This window comes from Canis lupus, chromosome 6 (genome assembly GCF_003254725.2).
Source record: "Canis lupus dingo isolate Sandy chromosome 6, ASM325472v2, whole genome shotgun sequence".
In the NCBI taxonomy this organism is placed as follows: Eukaryota; Metazoa; Chordata; class Mammalia; order Carnivora; family Canidae; genus Canis; species Canis lupus.
Genome location: NC_064248.1, coordinates 11720617 through 11737822, shown reverse-complemented (window position 1 = coordinate 11737822; position 17206 = coordinate 11720617). Strand labels below are relative to the sequence as shown.

At 41.4% G+C, this 17206-nt stretch overlaps 1 protein-coding gene across 2 annotated transcripts; it reads right to left on the bottom strand.

The window, feature by feature from the left end:
• Window positions 1-312: 312 nt before the first annotated feature.
• Window positions 313-16654, bottom strand: ZDHHC4 (zinc finger DHHC-type palmitoyltransferase 4). 2 transcript variants are annotated; one of them, XM_025426250.3, is made up of 9 exons: window positions 16528-16654; window positions 15832-16023; window positions 15337-15393; window positions 15101-15224; window positions 14279-14352; window positions 13182-13360; window positions 9401-9526; window positions 7382-7626; window positions 313-657 (listed from the first exon to the last, which is right to left on the bottom strand). In XM_025426250.3, the coding sequence occupies exons 4-9, from the start codon at window positions 15215-15217 to the stop codon at window positions 367-369; spliced, it is 1032 nt and encodes a 343-aa protein (XP_025282035.1). In that variant the 5' UTR covers window positions 15218-15224; window positions 15337-15393; window positions 15832-16023; window positions 16528-16654; the 3' UTR covers window positions 313-366. The 2 variants fall into 2 exon arrangements, with proteins under 2 accessions (XP_025282035.1, XP_048967112.1); XM_049111155.1 differs by lacking the exon at window positions 15832-16023 and having other exon boundaries at window positions 16528-16600.
• Between the last annotated feature and the right edge of the window lie 552 nt (window positions 16655-17206).

The following is a 17206-nucleotide window of genomic DNA, read 5'->3' as shown; positions in this document are numbered from 1 at the left end:
CAGACCCCTCCTGTCAGAAACCTAGAGTCTCTAGTGGAAGACCACGGTTAACCAGAATGTCTGGGACGTCCTCTTTGATTCCGCTGGCACCAGGACTTCAAATATACTCCATTCCAACAGGCTGAAGGAACAGAGGATGAGCAAGGGGGATTTCTACCACCGGATCTAGCATGGTCCTATAAGGATTAGGCACTCTGTAAACACTAGTTTTCTCTTCTCCTTAACCACTTAAAGCCGATTTATAAACATTCAGAAGCCAGAAAAAAAGACTCCCAAAACCAAAAAACACCACACTAATGCTTACAAAGTATCTATATGTATAAATAAATGTATACTATATTTAAATGGCAGTAACACTTCCCATTCTCAGTTCTTCTTTCTCTCATAAGGTGCAGTGGCAGGTAGGAAGACCTCTCCAAGGTTGCTCCAAAGCCCATGGGAGTGAATGTTCCGGTTGACCTGGGTATCTGCTGACAGGGGCCGGGCCACGTGGCGGCAATGATGGCACCAAGCCCGGTCACCATTGTGCCACTCGTTAGTGGTCTGGTTGGTGGCAGCCAGGTACAAAATAAAGCACAGGTAGCCCCCCAGGAGGAAGCTCAGCATCATGACAAAGCCCAGCATGAAGATAATCCTCGGGAAGGTCAGAAACAGGTACTGGAGGCAAAGAAGAAAGAGCATGTTAGGCAGCTAGGCTGTGACACAAGTAAGTAAGCACCTCCCAGCCCTGGCCCGTTACATGGACAAGTGTGAGCTGCCCACCCAACTCATCCACCTCCATACACATCTGACCCACCAAACCCCAAACAACTATAAATGACACTGACAGCCCAAGAGGAAACCCAGGTCTGTACAAGAGTCAAGTAAGATAAATGAAATCTGTAATGGAAGGAAAAGGGAAAGGATACTCAGGAGATGGTGCTTTGCCAGTTAACTATTTGTAAAATAAAGACAAACACAGATCTTAGTTCATGCATCAAAATAAAGTCCAGATGGACAGAGGAGATCAATCTCTCTCTCAACACAATACGACTACAGAAATACATGCATGAGAGTATTCACTGTAGTGATTTTAACAGGCCTTCTTCCTAAAAGAAACATGTTAAAAAGTCCACCCATGAGGAAGAGTAAAACCCTAGGATAGTCATACTATGGAATAATAGCCAATAAAATGAGGTCAATTTCCATGTACTCATCTGGAAAAGACATTGGTAAGATACTGCCAATGCGAAAGACAAGAGGCAAGGATTCACAATGGGATCAAATTCAGGTAAAAACAAAAACAGACTCCATGAAGGTGTGTGACTGTATACACATAGGAAAAAAGCCTGAAATGTGTATACCAAACTACAAAGATAGTTGCCTCTGGGGAGGGGAGGGGTTAAAGACCTCAGTTTTTTGTTTTTTTCTAAAGAGATTTTAAATTTTATGCTTCTCCCTCCAGCTTTATTGAAATATAATAGACATGACATTATGAAAGTTTAAAGGTGTACAACGTAACATACAGCAAATGATCACAAGGTTAATACACCTATCACCACACATAGTTACAATTTTTTTGTGTGATGAGAACTTCTAAAACCCATTCTCTTAGCAACTTTCAAGTTTACAACACCGTACTATAAACTACAGTCACCAGGCTATACATCAAATCCCCAGGATTTACTCATCTTTCAACTATAAGTTTGTACCTCTGACCACCTATGCCCACTTTCCCTGTTTCTCTGCCTTTTCATTTTAAATGCTTCTGGACTGCTTGAATCTTTATAATTTATTTTTTTATAATAAAGAAAATGAATTTTGAAAGAGTTCAATATTTTTGAAAGTCACAAGTAAAAGCAGATACATCTCTTGATAGGAGATAACTTCTAACTGAAGTTACAAAGAAAAGAGATTTGATAAGAAAGGATTTCTGCATTTTTTTTATACAAAAAAAGATACACAGGGCAGCCCGGGTGGCTCAGGGGTTTAGCACCGCCTTCAGCCCAGGACGTGATCCTGGAGACCCGGAGTCGAGTCCTAGGTTAGGCTTCCTGCATGGGGCCTGCTTCTCCCTCTGCCTGTGTCTCTGCCTCTCTCTGTGTGTCTCTCATGAATAAATAAATAAAATCTTAAAAAAAAAAAGATATACAAATGAAAACAAATACAAGAATGAATTATCATTACTATATGATCTCAAATCAAAAGTAATGTTAGGGGGATCCCTGGGTGGCTCAGCGGTTTGGCACCTGCCTTTGGCCCAGGGCACGATCCTGGAGTCCCGGGATCGAGTCTCATGTCAGGCTCCCTGCATGGAGCCTGCTTCTCCCTCTGCCTGCGTCTCTGTCTCTGTCTCTCTCTCATAAATAAATAAATAAATCTTTAAAAAAAAGTAATATTAGTATCAAATAGGTAAACAGTTAAAGGACCTAAGTCATAAAAGCAGATCTATAGATGACTGACAAACAAGAAAACTAATCAACAGCAACAAAAGAAATAGTTTTTAGAAAGGGTAAACCATATTTTCCTACCACACTAGAAGCACTCGCCACCACTGGGCATCCTCAGTGCCTGCTCTGATGCAACAAAATGAACATGGACAAATCACTCTAAGCAGAAGGTTTCTAAAAAAGCAATCTGACTATATTAAAATCAAAAGATCTGTAAATGTTAATAATCTCTGACCCAGTATTTATATTTTTTGGAACCTATCCTACAGAAAATCTTAAGTACAAAAACAAAACCATATACACAGATGACCCACTGCAAAGGGGAAAATGCACTTCATCAATGGAGACAGCTGGGTGTCACTGGTCCTCTGTTCCACCTGATGGGAAGCAATATGAAATACACATTCTTGCCAAAAATACTTAACCTGAATCTATGCAGGGCTCTAGAACTAACTTCCAGTTCACATTAATATTAAGGAATAGAGAAAAATCAGTTGACAAAAGTAGGAAAAAGGCAAATTTGTAACAAGGGACTTTCTAAAAGACAGCTATTAATTGTCAATTTCACAAAAAAAGGTTGGGGCCATTATTTTAGAGAGACTGAGAAGAACATTCAAATGCAAAGAGTAACTATGAGGTGGGTTCTGGCTCACGGAGGTAAAAAAGCTATAAAAGACACATTTGAGAGATGTCTGGGTGGCTCAGCGGTTGAGCGTCTGCCTTTGGCTCAGGGCCTGATCCTAGAAGCGGGCTCCCTGCCTACAGCCTGCTTTTCTCTCTGCCTGTGTCTCTTCCTCTCTCTCTCTCCGTATCTCTCATGAATAAATAAATAAAATCTTAAAAAAAAAACATTTGAAAAAAAGAAATAAAAAGACAATAGGGAAATTTGAATATGGATTAGATGATTTATTATATATTTACTACATATTCTATGTTTGTTATACAGATTTATTACTTTTCTTAGGTGAGATAACCTAATTGTAGTTAAGGTGACATTCTTTAAAAATGCACATTCACATATTGAAGGGCAAAGCAACATGACGTCTCCAATTTATGATCCCGACATGCAGCTTGATCCCACCACCCTGAGATTACAACCCAAACAGAAATCAAGAGTCAGATGCTTAACAGACTAAGCCACCCAGTTGCTTCATAGCTGAAAGAAATTTTAAGAATAAAAATTACTCAAGGTTGAAATGGCGAGGTTGTTGCTACACATCTATCGGAATGGCTAAAATGAAACATAGTGATAACATTAGGTGCTGGCAAAGATGCAGAGAAACCAGTCCCTCCTCCACCACTGGTGAGGATGTACAATGGTACAACCACTCTGAAAAAGAGTATGGTGGTCCTTTCTAAGACTTAAAATAGACCTATCATCAACCCAACAATCACAGTGAAGACAGATCATTACACAGGAACTTGTAAATGGGAATGTTCAATGCCGCTTTTTGCAGCTGATGGCCTTCAAAGGGTGAATGGTTAAACAAAGCATGGACTACTATACAGCAATAAAAAGGAACCCTAGATCCATGCAACTGTTCTCATGGACCTCAAGGAAATTGCACTGAGTGAAGAAACCAACTTCAAAAAGATACTGTATGATTCCATTTATGTAACGATCATGAAATAACATTATAACAGAGATGGAGAAGGGAGTAGTGGTGCCAAGCATTAGGGATATGGAGAGGAAGCTTTAGCTATAAAGGGTAACACAAGGGAGTCTGTGGCGATTGATAATAGAGCATGCTAGTGGTGGGTTATTTGTGAACATGTGACAAATTGCACAGAGCTATATACACACCAGGCAACAGATTCTTACATAAAACATTCTTACAATAAACACATGTAATTCGTGAAATCTAACTGGCCCTGGGGATTGTGCCAAAGTCAATTGCTTGGTTTTGGCCTTGTGCTGTATAGGGATTCTGGCATGGGAAGAGGGGCTAAAGAGTGTATAGACTTCCTGTGTGTCTCTTTATAATCTCCTGTAAATCTATAATTATTTCAAAATAAATTAAAAAAAAAAACTAACTTTAAGACTGTGTACTTTATCATATTAAGACAGTATTCTGGGACGCCTGGGTGGCTCAGTGGTTAAGTGACTGCCTTCAGCTCAGGGCATGATTCTGGAGTTCCGGGAACAAGTCCTACATTGGGCTCCCTGCATAGAGCCTGCTTCTCCCTCTCCCTAAGTCTCTGCTTCCCTCCTGTGTCTCTCATGAATGATAAATAAAATCTTTTTTTTTTTTTTAAAGACAGTATCCTTCAATTCTTATTGTCTGAGTGCTTTTATTAGAATGAGTGTTGAATTCTGTGAAAGGCTTTTCAGCATCTAGAGAAATAATCACGTCATTGTTCTTTATATTTAATAATGCTATATAAAACATTAATCAATTTTCTAATATTGAACCAAACTTGCATTCATGGACTACATCTCACTTGTTCATGGTATTTTATTATCTTTAAAATGAAATAAATAAATAAAATCTTTTTTTAAAAAAAGAAAAAACACTCAAGAAGCAACCAGTTACCTAAAATAGTGACTGCTCATAAGCTACTTCCCATAAATGCAACAGAAATCTTTTAGCCATAAAATATTTGAGTTTTTATAAGAAGCCTATGTTATTGTAAATAAATTTTTGACAAGGGTGCCAAAACAATTCAATGAACAAAGAAGGGTATCTTTAACAATAGATGCTGGGACGCTAAAAGTATCAAGAGAGAGCCCAACCCTACAAAACATACAAAAATTGACTCAAAAAAGGATCAAAGACCTAAATGTAAGAGTTAAATATATAAACACAAGAATACATAAATCTTCATGACCTTGGAGCAGGCAACAGATTCTTACATATGACACCAAAGCATAAGCAACAACAACAAAAAACCCTAAACTTAAAATACGGAACTTTTTTGTTTCAAAGAAAGCTATCCAAAAAATGAAAAACCCACAGAATGGGAAAAAATACTTGCTAATCCTACATCTGAGATGGGTCAAGTTTCCAGGATATACAAAGAATTCTTACAACACAAGAAAACAACCCAATTAAAAAATGAGCTTCTCCTGTAAATCTTCTTTTCCAAAAAAGACATATAAGTGGCTAAGAAACACACAAAAAGAGGCTCAGCATTATTAAGTCAACAGGGAAGTGCAAATCAACTCACAAGGGCACCGCTTTACATCCATTAGGATGACTTTAATCAAAAAGACATAGTAACAAGTTGGAACCTTCATATACAGATGGTAGAAATGTAAAATGGTGAAGATACTTTGGAAAACAACCTGGCAGCTCCTCAAATGACTACAAGTATAGTGACCATATGACCTAGAAATTCTACTCCTGGGTATGACTCAAGAGCAATGGAAACCAAAAAAAAAAAAAAAAAAAAACCAAAAAAAAAAAAGGGAGGGGATCCCTGAGTGGCTCAGCAGTTTGGCGCCTGCCTTCGGTCCAGGGCATGATCCTGGAGTCCCGGGATCGAGTCCCACATCGGGCTTCTGCATGGAGCCTGCTTCTCCCTCTGCCTGTGTCTCTGCCTCGCTCTTTCTCTGTGTGTCTCTCATGAATAAATAAATAAAATCCTTAAAAAAAAAAAAAAAAGAGCAATGGAAACCCCTATCCACACAAGAGCTTGTACACAGATGTTCACAGTACCCTTATTCAAAAATAAAAAGTGAAAACATTCAAATGTCCATAGGTAATAAATGAATAAAATGTGGTATACATCTACACAGTGGAATATTATTTAGCCTCAAAAAGGAGTGAAATATTGATTCATGCTACAACACGGATGAACCTTGAACACATTATGCTAAGAAAAAGAAGCCAGTCCAAGGCCACAAATGTCCAACTACATTTATGTGAAATGCCCGGAAAAGGCAAATCCATAAACACAAAAAGCCAGTTAGTGGTTGCAAGGAAAGAGAGGGGTGGAGAGTAACTGGTAATAGGTAAGAGTTTATTTCTTGGGTGATGAAATGTTCTGAAATTAAATGGTGGTGGTGGTTACACAACTCTGAACCACTAGATCTTATACTTTGAAAGGATGAATTTTAGGGGCACCTGGTTGACTCAGTAGGAAGAGCATATGACTCTTGATCTTGGGGTCATGAGTTTAAACCCCACATTGAGTGTAAAGATTACTAAAAAATAAATAAATAAACTTAAAAAAAGGATGAATTTTATAGCACACGTATTATATATCAATTCAAAAAATTATATATTGGAGTGTCTCAGTACTAAGTTGGTTAAGCATCCAACTCTTGATTTCAGCTCAGGTCATGATCTCACGATTGTGAGACTGAGTCCTGTGTTGAGGGTGCTTTCTTTCTCTCTCTCTCTCTATCTTAATCTAAAATAATAAGGGATCCCTGGGTGGCACAGTGGTTTGGCGCCTGCCTTTGGCCCAGGGCGCGATCCTGGAGACCTGGGATCGAATCCCATATCGGGCTCCTGGTGCATGGAGCCTGCTTCTTCCTCTGCCTGTGTCTCTGCCTCTCTCTCTCTCTCTCTCTGTGACTATCATAAATAAATAAATTTAAAAAAAATTTTTTTAAATAAATAAATAATAATAAATAAAATCTCAAGTAAATAAATAATAAAAATTTTATTTTATTTTATTATTATTTTTTAAAGATTTATTTATTTATTCATGATAGACATAGAGAGAGAGAGAGAGAGGCAGAGACACAAGAGGAGGGAGAAGCAGGCTCCATGCCGGGAACCCAACGCAGGACTCGATCCCGGGACTCCAGGATCGCGCCCTGAGCCAAAAGCAGGCGCCAAACCGCTGAGCCACCCAGGGATCCCCAATAAAATTTTTTAAATTATATATTGACTTTTAAAAAAGGAATAGCTCCATCTTTTGACTGGGAAAATGACCTTTTTCCAATTTTGAAACCTAATATCAGAAACACATCCCACAACACAACTACCTGAATTAATTACCTGAATAAGAAAGAAAATGTCAACAGCCTGGAAGTGTCCAAGGTGATCAATGTAAGTCTCCAAATACAAGTCAGACAACACCACCAACTGGACCAGAAACACAGTGCTCACGATGGCCATGGTGGCTGCTGAGGCTGTCAATGTCAAGAGGTAGAGGAGGAAGTACCTGGCGTTCCAGGCTCCAATGCAGTTGTTCACCCAAACACAGTGGTGGTCAAAACGGTGCACACACCTGTTACACACACCTGCACAGAAACAAGAATGCAACACTGAGTTAGTCCTTGATGAAAAATGAGACAAAAAGCACACTTACAGAGATGTTTAGACTGACTACGGGCAGTATGAGCTGGAAGAAATGGTGGCTGCTATCACCAAGCTCTTAAAACCGCAGTGTCTGGGCAGCCCTGGTGGCGCAGCGGTTTAGCGCCGCCTACAGCCTAGGGCGTGATCCTGGAGACCCTGGATCAAGTCCCACGTCAGGCTCTCTGCATGGGGCCTGCTTCTCCCTCTGCCTGTGTCTCTGCCTCTCTCTCTCTCTGTGTCTCTATGAATAAATAAATATTCTTTAATAAAAAAAAAAAGAATACTTAAAAAAAAATAAAAATAAAAAAATAAAAAAAAACTGCAGTGTCCAATAAAGTAGCCACGAGCCACAGGTGGGTATTAAACACTTGAAATGTGGCTACAAGAAAAAATTTGGAAGAATATTCTGTTGATACTGATAAATTTAGAGTTCTTCAATTCATGCAATGCTCCTTTAAGTTCAACATGAGTAATACTGATAGGACACAAGAGTTAGTGAACTTAACTTGGACAGATTTTTTTTTTTAAGATTTATTTATTTATTTATGATAGACACAGAGAGAGAGAGGCAGAGACACAGGCAGAGGGAGAAGCAGGCTCCATGCCAGGAGCCCGACATGGGACTCGATCCCGGGACTCCGGGACCGCGCCCTGGGCCAAAGGCAGGCACCAAACCGCTGAGCCACCCAGGGATCCCGGACAGACAGAATTTTAAAACTGAGGCTTTAAAGTCAAATCAATTCTTCAGATAAAGACAAATTATTGAGGCACCTATGTGGCTCAGTTGGTTAAGCATCTGCCTTCAGCTCAGGTCATGATCTCAAGCTCCTGGAGTCAAGCCCTATACTGGGCTCCCTCTAAGCGGGGAATCTGCTTATCCCTCTCCCTCTGCCCCTCCACCCACTTGTGTAAGCATATGCACATTCTCTCTCAAATAAATAAAATCTTTTTTTTTTTTAAAGGTTGAACTGTTACATGGGTATTAAACAGAAATAATTTTTTGGTACTGATTCAGTAACCAAAAAACTTCTGAGAATTTCTAGAATAACTTGGGTAGGTGAATCTGCTCTTCTGACAGCAAATTTTATGAAATCTAAATACAGATCAAGTATTTCCAAGGAAAATTTAGTGTCTCAATTGAGATGTGCTGTAAATGGAAAATATGTATCAGATTTCAAAGACAGTATGAAAAAGAGAACATAAACTATCCCATGAATGATTTTTTTATACTGACTACACATTAAAATGATATTTTAGATATGTTAGGTTAAATAAAATATATAATTAAATCCAATGTTGCCTCATTTTACTTTTGTAATGTGGCTACTAGAAAATTTAAATCACATATGTGGCTCATGATATATTTTTGTTGGATGGCACTAGTCTAGAATCTTGGCTATTCCCCAGAAGAGTAGGTTCTGCCAGAGCTAAAATCTGCAAACACAACATCCCACAGAAATTCCTGCTGGGCCACATGCCCTACCACATGGCAAAGGAAGGGCTGTTCTGCCCAGGGCTGAGCTGCCCATTACACGAGAACATTAAGAACTTACCTCCAGTCATCTGAAAGAAACAATTTGGCCTCTACAAGCAGTGGCTGTCCCATGCTGGGAGACCAAGGGCCCTGCTTTTGGATTTCTGTAACATTCCCTTACTGAGAAAGCCCACATATTTGCTGTGCAAGGCTAGAGCTGGAGCAATTAAAGCCAAACTTACTGCAGTGTTTGGATCGTGCTGGTTTCCTTAAATTGCACGTAGAGCACTTCATATTCTTTAAGAACATCACTTCATCGAATTCATAAACTTGAAGAAACAGTAACTCATTTGCTTTCGTTATGGTACCTGAAAAAAGTAAGGACAAACATCAGTTCCAAGCAATATGGTTGACTAAACATTCACAAAATCTGTCCTGACAAAGTGCAACTAAGACTTCTATATTTAACATTCTAAATAACTCACTTTAAAATAAATAGCTTGGGATCCCTGGGTGGCGCAGCAGTTTGGCGCCTGCCTTTGGCCCAGGGCGCGATCCTGGAGACCCGGGATCGAATCCCACATCAGGCTCCCGGTGCATGGAGCCTGCTTCTCCCTCTGCCTGTGTCTCTGCCTCTCTCTCTCTCTCTGTGACTATCATAAATAAATAAAAATTAAAAAAAATAATAAATAAAATAAAATAAATAGCTTTACTGAGATACAATTCATAAACCCAATTCACCCATTTAAGGTACACAATTCAACAGTTTTTAGTATACTCACAGAGTTATGCAATGATCATCACAATCAATTTTATTTATTTTTATTTTTATTTTATTTTTTTTTAAGATTTATTTATTTATTCATGATAGACACAGAGAGAGAGAGAGAGAGGCAGAGACACAGGCAGAGGGAGAAGCAGGCTCCATGCCGGGAGCCCGATGTGGGACTCGATCCCGGGACTCCAGGATCGCGCCCTGGGCCAAAGGCAGGAGCTAAACCACTGAGCCACCCAGGGATCCCCCACAATCAATTTTAGAACATGTTTATCGCTTTAAAAAGAAAGCCCTTAGGGGTGCTTGGGTGGCTCAGTTGGTTAAGTGCCCACCTTCAGTTTAAGTCATGATCCCAGGATCCTGGGGTCAAGTTCCACACTGGACTCCTCCTCAGGGCTCCCTGCTCTACAGAGAGTATGCTTCTCCCTCTCTCTCTGCTCCTCCCACTCTCCTCACTTGAGGTGTCTCTCTCTCTCTCTCTCTCTCTCTCTCAAATAAATAAATAAAATATATTTAAGATTTTTATCTTAAAAAATCTTAAAAAAACTTAAAATCTTAAAAAAAACCTTTACTCTTAAAAAAAGATTTTATTTATTTATTCATGAGAGAAACAAAGAGAGAGAGAGAAAGAGAGAGAGAGAGAGGCAGAGACACAGGCAGAGGGAGAAGCAGGCTCCACAAAGGAAGCCCGACGTGGGACTCGATCCCAGTCTCCAGGATCACGCCCTGGGCTGAAGGCAGCACTAAACCACTGAGCCACCCGGGCTGCCCTAAATAAAATCTTTAAAAAAAAAAAAAAAAGGAAAAGAAAAGAAGAAAGAAAAGAAAAGAAAAGAAAGAAAAGAAAAGAAAAGAAAAGAAAGAAAGAAAGAAAGAAAGAAAGAAAGAAAGAAAGAAAGAAAGAGGAAAAGAAAGGAAAAGAGAGGAAAAGAAAAGAAAAGAAAAGAAAAGAAGAAAAGAAAAGAAAAGAAAAGAAAAGAAAAGAAAAGAAAAGAAAAGAAAAGAAAAGAAAAGAAAAGAAACGAAACCCCTTAGCAGTCACCCCATTTCTCTTGAATCCTAGCTCTTGGCAATCACTAATCTGCTTTCCGTCTCCATGCATTTGCCTTGTTTGAATATTTCATATAAATGGAATCCTACAACTTGTGGTCTTTTGTATCTTGCTTCTTTCATTTAGCATAGTTTTTCAAGGTTCCTCTAAGTTCTAACATATATCACTCCTTCATTCCTTCCCGTTACAGAATACTGTTCCATGGAGAAGGCACATCACATTTACCTATTAACCAGTTGATGGACACTTGGTGCTTCAAGGACAGGAAAGCTTAAAAGTAAAGGCATGGAAAAAAGATACCAAGCAAATATCAATCCCCCCAGTCCCCCAAAAAAGGGTAAGGGGCACCTGGGTGGCTCAGTCAGTTAAGCATCTGACTCCTGATCTTGGCTCAGGTCACGATCTCAGAGTCGTGAGACTGAGCCCTGCATTGGGCTTCACACTGGGCATGGAGCCTGCTTAAGATTCTCTCTCTCCCTCTCCCCCTCTTAAAAAAATAAAAGTGTAATAATATTAATATCAGACAAAAAAAGAACAAAGAACAATACTAGTAACAAAGAGACAAATACCCACCATTTGCTTCAACGTGGATGGAACTGGAGGGTATTATGCTGAGTGAAGTAAGTCAATCGGAGGACAAACATTATATGTTCTCATTCATTTGGGGAATATAAATAATAGTGAAAGGGAATAGAAGGGGAGGGAGAGGAAATGTGTGGGAAATATCAGAAAGGGAGACAGAACATAAAGACACTCCTAACTCTGGGAAATGAACTAGGGGTGGTGGAAGGGGAGGAGGGTGGGGGGTGGGGGTGAATGGGTGACGGCACTGAGGGGGGGCACTTGACGGGATGAGCACTGGGTGTTATTCTGTATGTTGGTAAATTGAACACCAATAAAAAATAAATTTATTATAAAAAAATATTCAAGGAAAAAGGAATACCAATTCTAAACTTGAATGCAAATAATATAAAAATATATATTATATATACCTACACACACATACGCACATATACAACAGCTTCAAAATAAGTAAAGTCAAAACTGACTGCCAGAAGAAACCTCAAATCTATCAACAAAATGAGATAACATGGGACGCGTGGGTGGCTCAGCAGTTAAGCATATGCCTTTGGCTCAGGGCATGATCCCCGGATCTGGGATTGAGTCCCACATTGGGCTCCCTGCGTGGAGCCTGCTTTTCCCTCTGCCTATGTCTCTGCTTCTCTCTCTCTCTCTGTCTCTCATGAATAAATAAATAAAATCTTAAAAAAAAAAAGTTGAATAACAAAATGAGATAACATACTTCTCAGTAACTGAGCAACCAAAAAAATTAATACAAATATAAAAGATTTGAACATAATTAACAAACTTGATCTAATGGACTCACATGCTGTCTACACCAAGAACTAGAAAATACACACTCTTTCTTTCTTTTTTTTTTTTAATGTTATTGCTGTGTTTTATCTTTTTTTTTTAAGACCTTTTATTTTATTTACTCAGAGATACAGAGCGAGAGAGAGAGGCAGAGACACAGGCAGAGGGAGAAGCAGGCTCCACGCAGGGAGCCCGACATGGGACTCGATCTCGGGTCTCCAGGATCACACCGTGGGTTGCAGGCGGCGCTAAACCGCTGCGCCACCGAGGCTGCCCAAATACACACTCTTTCAAGCCCACAGGTCATTTACAAAAATACACATAACTGGATATGATGCAATAAAATTTGTAAAAGAGGGGCAGCCCTGGTGGTGCAGCAGTTTAGCGCCGCCTGCAGCCCAGGGCTTGATCCTGGAGACTCTGGATTGAGTCCCACATCAGGTTCTCTGTATGATGCCTGCTTCTCCCTCTGCCTGTGTCTCTGCCTCTCTCTCTCTCTCTGTCTCTATGAATAAATAAATAAAATCTTTAAAAAAAAAATTGTAAAAGAAACAGAGCCATACAGACCACAAACTATATAACACAATTACTAGTGAAGCACCAAAAAATAAACTAAAAAAGTATATGGAAAATTTTAAGCAGTTCTAAATAATCTATGAATCATAGAAGAAAAAAATAAAATCAGAAGACAATCACAATGAAAAGATCATGAAAACACTACATATCTTATCTTTTACGAAGTCCCCAGAGGCCTCACTAGTCTGTAGCACTGCAAGAGTAAGGTTGATTGTCACCAGTCTCCATACCGAAAGCTTCAACTTACCAGGGTCACTTACACAGCTGAGAGTGAAAAACACCAGGTTTATAATCAGCAGAAAATAGGGCAGAAGAAGGTAACACAAGGAGAACTCCAGCTCTCGACAGTAGCCAAATATTTCCCAGGTGTATTCACTGTAAACCATCCCTTGCAAGATGAGGTGCAGGATAATGAAGGTGTGGTTTCTGAAAGGAAACGGGTACATGGCTTGTTCACAGGGCCTTCTTCATAAAGAAATTATATAATACTAAACTGAACCCAGAGCCAACCATGTCTTTTGAGCTTGAGATAATAGCAAGAATTACATAAGAGACAATGTGAGACAATTCTCATAGTACCTAGCAAGACTCAGTAGTCAATAGATGCTATCTATTATTATCAACTTTTTTTTTTTAGGATTTTAATTATTTAGGGAGAGTGTGAGACCAGGGTAAGGGGCAGAGGGAGAGAGACTCTCAAGCAGACTCCAAGCTAAGTGTGGAGCTCAAAGCAGGGCTTAATCCCATGACTCTGAGATGATGACTTGAACCAAAATCAAGAGGTGGATGGCTCCACTGTCTGAGCCACCCAGGCACCCTTATTATCTTTATTAGGAATTGAGGTATCAGGATATATCTCTTCACAGAAATGCATGCAATATATTGCCACTCTAAATATTTCAGTGAAAACTCCAGAAATAAAAGGCAGATTATGAGGAGAGGTCCTGAACCTAGGACTCTTGATCCTTTCCAGCCTCCTTCCCCAAACCATGGCTGGAAACCAACAAGGAGCTTCCGGAAGCTAGAGGACAGCAACAATTAAAAATCAAACCAGGAAAGAAGATAGTATTTTTTTTTTAAAGATTTTATGTACTTATTGCGGGGGGGGGGGGGAGGGGGGCAAAGGGAGGGGTAGAGGGAGAGAATCTTAAGCAGGCCCTGTGCCTAGCACAGAGTCTGACTTGGGGCTCAATCTCAGGACCCTAAGATCATGACCTGAGCTGAAACCAAGAGTCAGATGCTTAACCAATGAGCCATCTGGATGCCCCGAAAAGAAGATAGTATTTACTAAAAATTAAAAAAAAAAAAAAAGAAGATAGTATTTACACTCTGAAATATAAATACCGTGTACGGAAGAGGTAATGAAGCAATTTTGGCATAGCTCTCTGAAGGCATTTTGGAATTATACAGGAAATTATCTAAAACAAAAAAGAATTCATTGTCATTTGTCATTCCCCCACTCCCAAATTAGATGCTTCACTTTCAGCTGGTGATATTTGGTGATTTGCACTTTTGCATATGGGCAGAGAAGAGATTTAAGAGAGAATAAAATGCAGGGCTTCCCTCAGCCGGTCTTTCTCTAATGCCAGCTCCTCTGTTTTCACCTAACTCCAGAGAAAACACCATGTCAGGGTCTTCAGGCAAAGGAAGGAGAGCAGAGGAGCTGGATTAGGTAATGTTAATGTGAACTCCACTCCTTTCGTGCTTTGGGTTCAATCCTAGGTTCGAGTCCATCTGTAATCACTGGGCATTAGCCCAGGTTACCCTCCAAGTCAACCCCTTCCCAAAGGTTGATGACCTCAACTTTGCTCACTTTGATCCTTGAAGGAGTGTGGGCAGCCTGATGCTCAGCTCCTTAACCATACAGCTCCCTGTTCCACCCATCCAGCCCCTCCATGCAGACACTGTTCACATCCATGCCCAACTACAGGCATCAAATCCAGAGAAAAATAGCCAACCTTAAGAATGTTATCTTCTCTCAAAGCAACATCACAAGATTACTTTCAAAAGCAACAAAGCCCAGAAACTTTCAAAAATTACATAGATGCCATAAGTGAAGTGAACAAATGAATAAAAATGGCATCTCCTTTTTGTTTCATCAGGGAACTGGTGAGCCTTTTAGATTGGTGGTAGTGAAAATCCAGTGTCTCCAAGATTCATCGTTACCTGTGCTCCTCCTCTGACTACACCTTTCAGGTAATGGGTTTTTGAGCAGATGCATACTGTAACAACACCAATCAGCACCAAAACCAGGTAGAACAAGAAGAGAACCAAGAAGTCCATCCTGAGGCTACAAAGAAACAGAAAGAGTGTGACTACTATTGAGGGATATATTCCATCGCACATATTCTCAGACATCAACTCCATAAATGGCTCCCAAAACAGAATTCATCAGCACTTACGCATGCACTGCTGAGGCCTCCCAGATGGTCCAGAGCTCCCTCTCCTTCAAGAATTTCCTAATCAAAATAAGAATTTCCTAATCAAACCACTGTGGTTTATTTAGGGCATCTCCTGCCTGCAAATTACCAAAAAAAAGGGGGGGGGATATGCAAAATGCATACATCTTCCCTCCTACCCATAACAAATCATCTTTGTACTTAAATATAAACTTGCATAGATATTGCTACCGAATGTACCCCAAAAGAATCTACTGACCATGCTACTGGTACAAGCATCCCCTAGTGGCAGTCCCAGGACTCACTCCCACGACTCACTCCCACAACAATCGTGGCTCACCCACGGGGACTAGAGTCAACACACAGGCTTGTATTAACTGGAAAAGGTTACTTTTGGCCTTAGCAGATATGATTCAGGCCCGGACTTCCACCTAAGATAAACAAACTACAAACTATTCACAAGATAAGACAGAGGAAACAAAGAAGAGCAATTCTCACGAGGCGATTCAGGGTCCCCGGCCTACGTAGTTCTCGTTTGGATAATTTTCTACTGGCAGCTAGGGCATTCCTTCTCTCAATATTCAAGGAGAATTCAAACAGCATCTCCTCTTGGGCAGCGGCATGTGCCTGGCACAACAGGTGGCACCCAAAGCTGCAGGAGGCATGGTTCTCCTAGAAGGCTGGATCTGGCTGCAGAGACATCGATAAAGCACTCACATAATAAAACAGGGTGGGAGTCAAAGGCGGTATAAATGGTGGAAAATAACTTGAAATGTTGAGATTCCCCCCCCCCCGCCCCCGCGCGCGGGGGTGTTGAGATCCAGCAGGGTGAACCGGGTTATACGACTTTGGCAGGAAAAGTTAATTGGGAAGAATAAGCCAGTACCCTCGGATCCCGGGTCCTATCCCTAATCCCTAAAGTGTCCACTCTGGCCACCGGACAGAATGCCTTTCCGAGGCTGCACTCTCCGAGGGTCCCGGCGGGTGGGCTTGGCCGAAGCTCTCCCCGGGGGCCGGGACCCTGAGTGGGAGGCGCGGTGCAGGCGGCGCCAAGGGGATACGGTGGGTAGCAGGGTGGGGGTGGGCCTGCGACCACACACACACACACACACACGGTGGAAGGGCGGATTAGGCAAGGAGACAGACGCCCCTGGGCCAACTAGTATTAAAAAAAACCCTCAAAGGCGGCCTTACCGCCGGAATGGGCCAACGGCCAGTCGCACCCAGGCGGTGCCTTCAAGGAGCTTCTCTAGACTTCCGGCGGGCCTGTGACCTCACTCGGGGCGCCGGCAGCCAAGCCGACTTCCGGCGGAAGTGCGGTCCAGCGGGCAGCTGCTGGGTCGGGCTTGCGGCTGGCGTTTGTTTGCCTTTCTGGGGGAGCTGTCACTAGCTGCCCGCCTTGGCTCCTCCAGAAGAGGAGGTCGGGTTTGAGGGACGGAAAAATCGCGCTTTGCAATACTATTGCCAGAAATCTTAGAAAAAGACGATCCTAAGCCAGTGCGGGTGTTGTGAAGCGCGCCGAGTAGAGCCCAGCCACGCGGGGACCCCGGCTGACCCATGGCGGGTACACTTAGGGGCGCCTCTGCCGTGTCTTCGCGATGGGCAGGACTAGCTTTGCTTTGTGTGCCAGTCGCCCCACTGGGATCTGTCCGAACCGTCCCCGTGTCTTTGCTCCTGCTGTCTCAAAACAGCTCTGAACGTCCTGCCCCTGGGAACAGTGACAATTGCTTGACTACAAACCTGGAGGATAAGAAGGAAGTCTGTTTAAGGATAGTTGGTCCGGGGGTGGAAAGAGCTGCTTCCAAACATAGCATCGAGAAGGCCCCTGTGGGGTGTCCCTTTGCTCCGAACCACTCTGAATCCGCGGAGACCA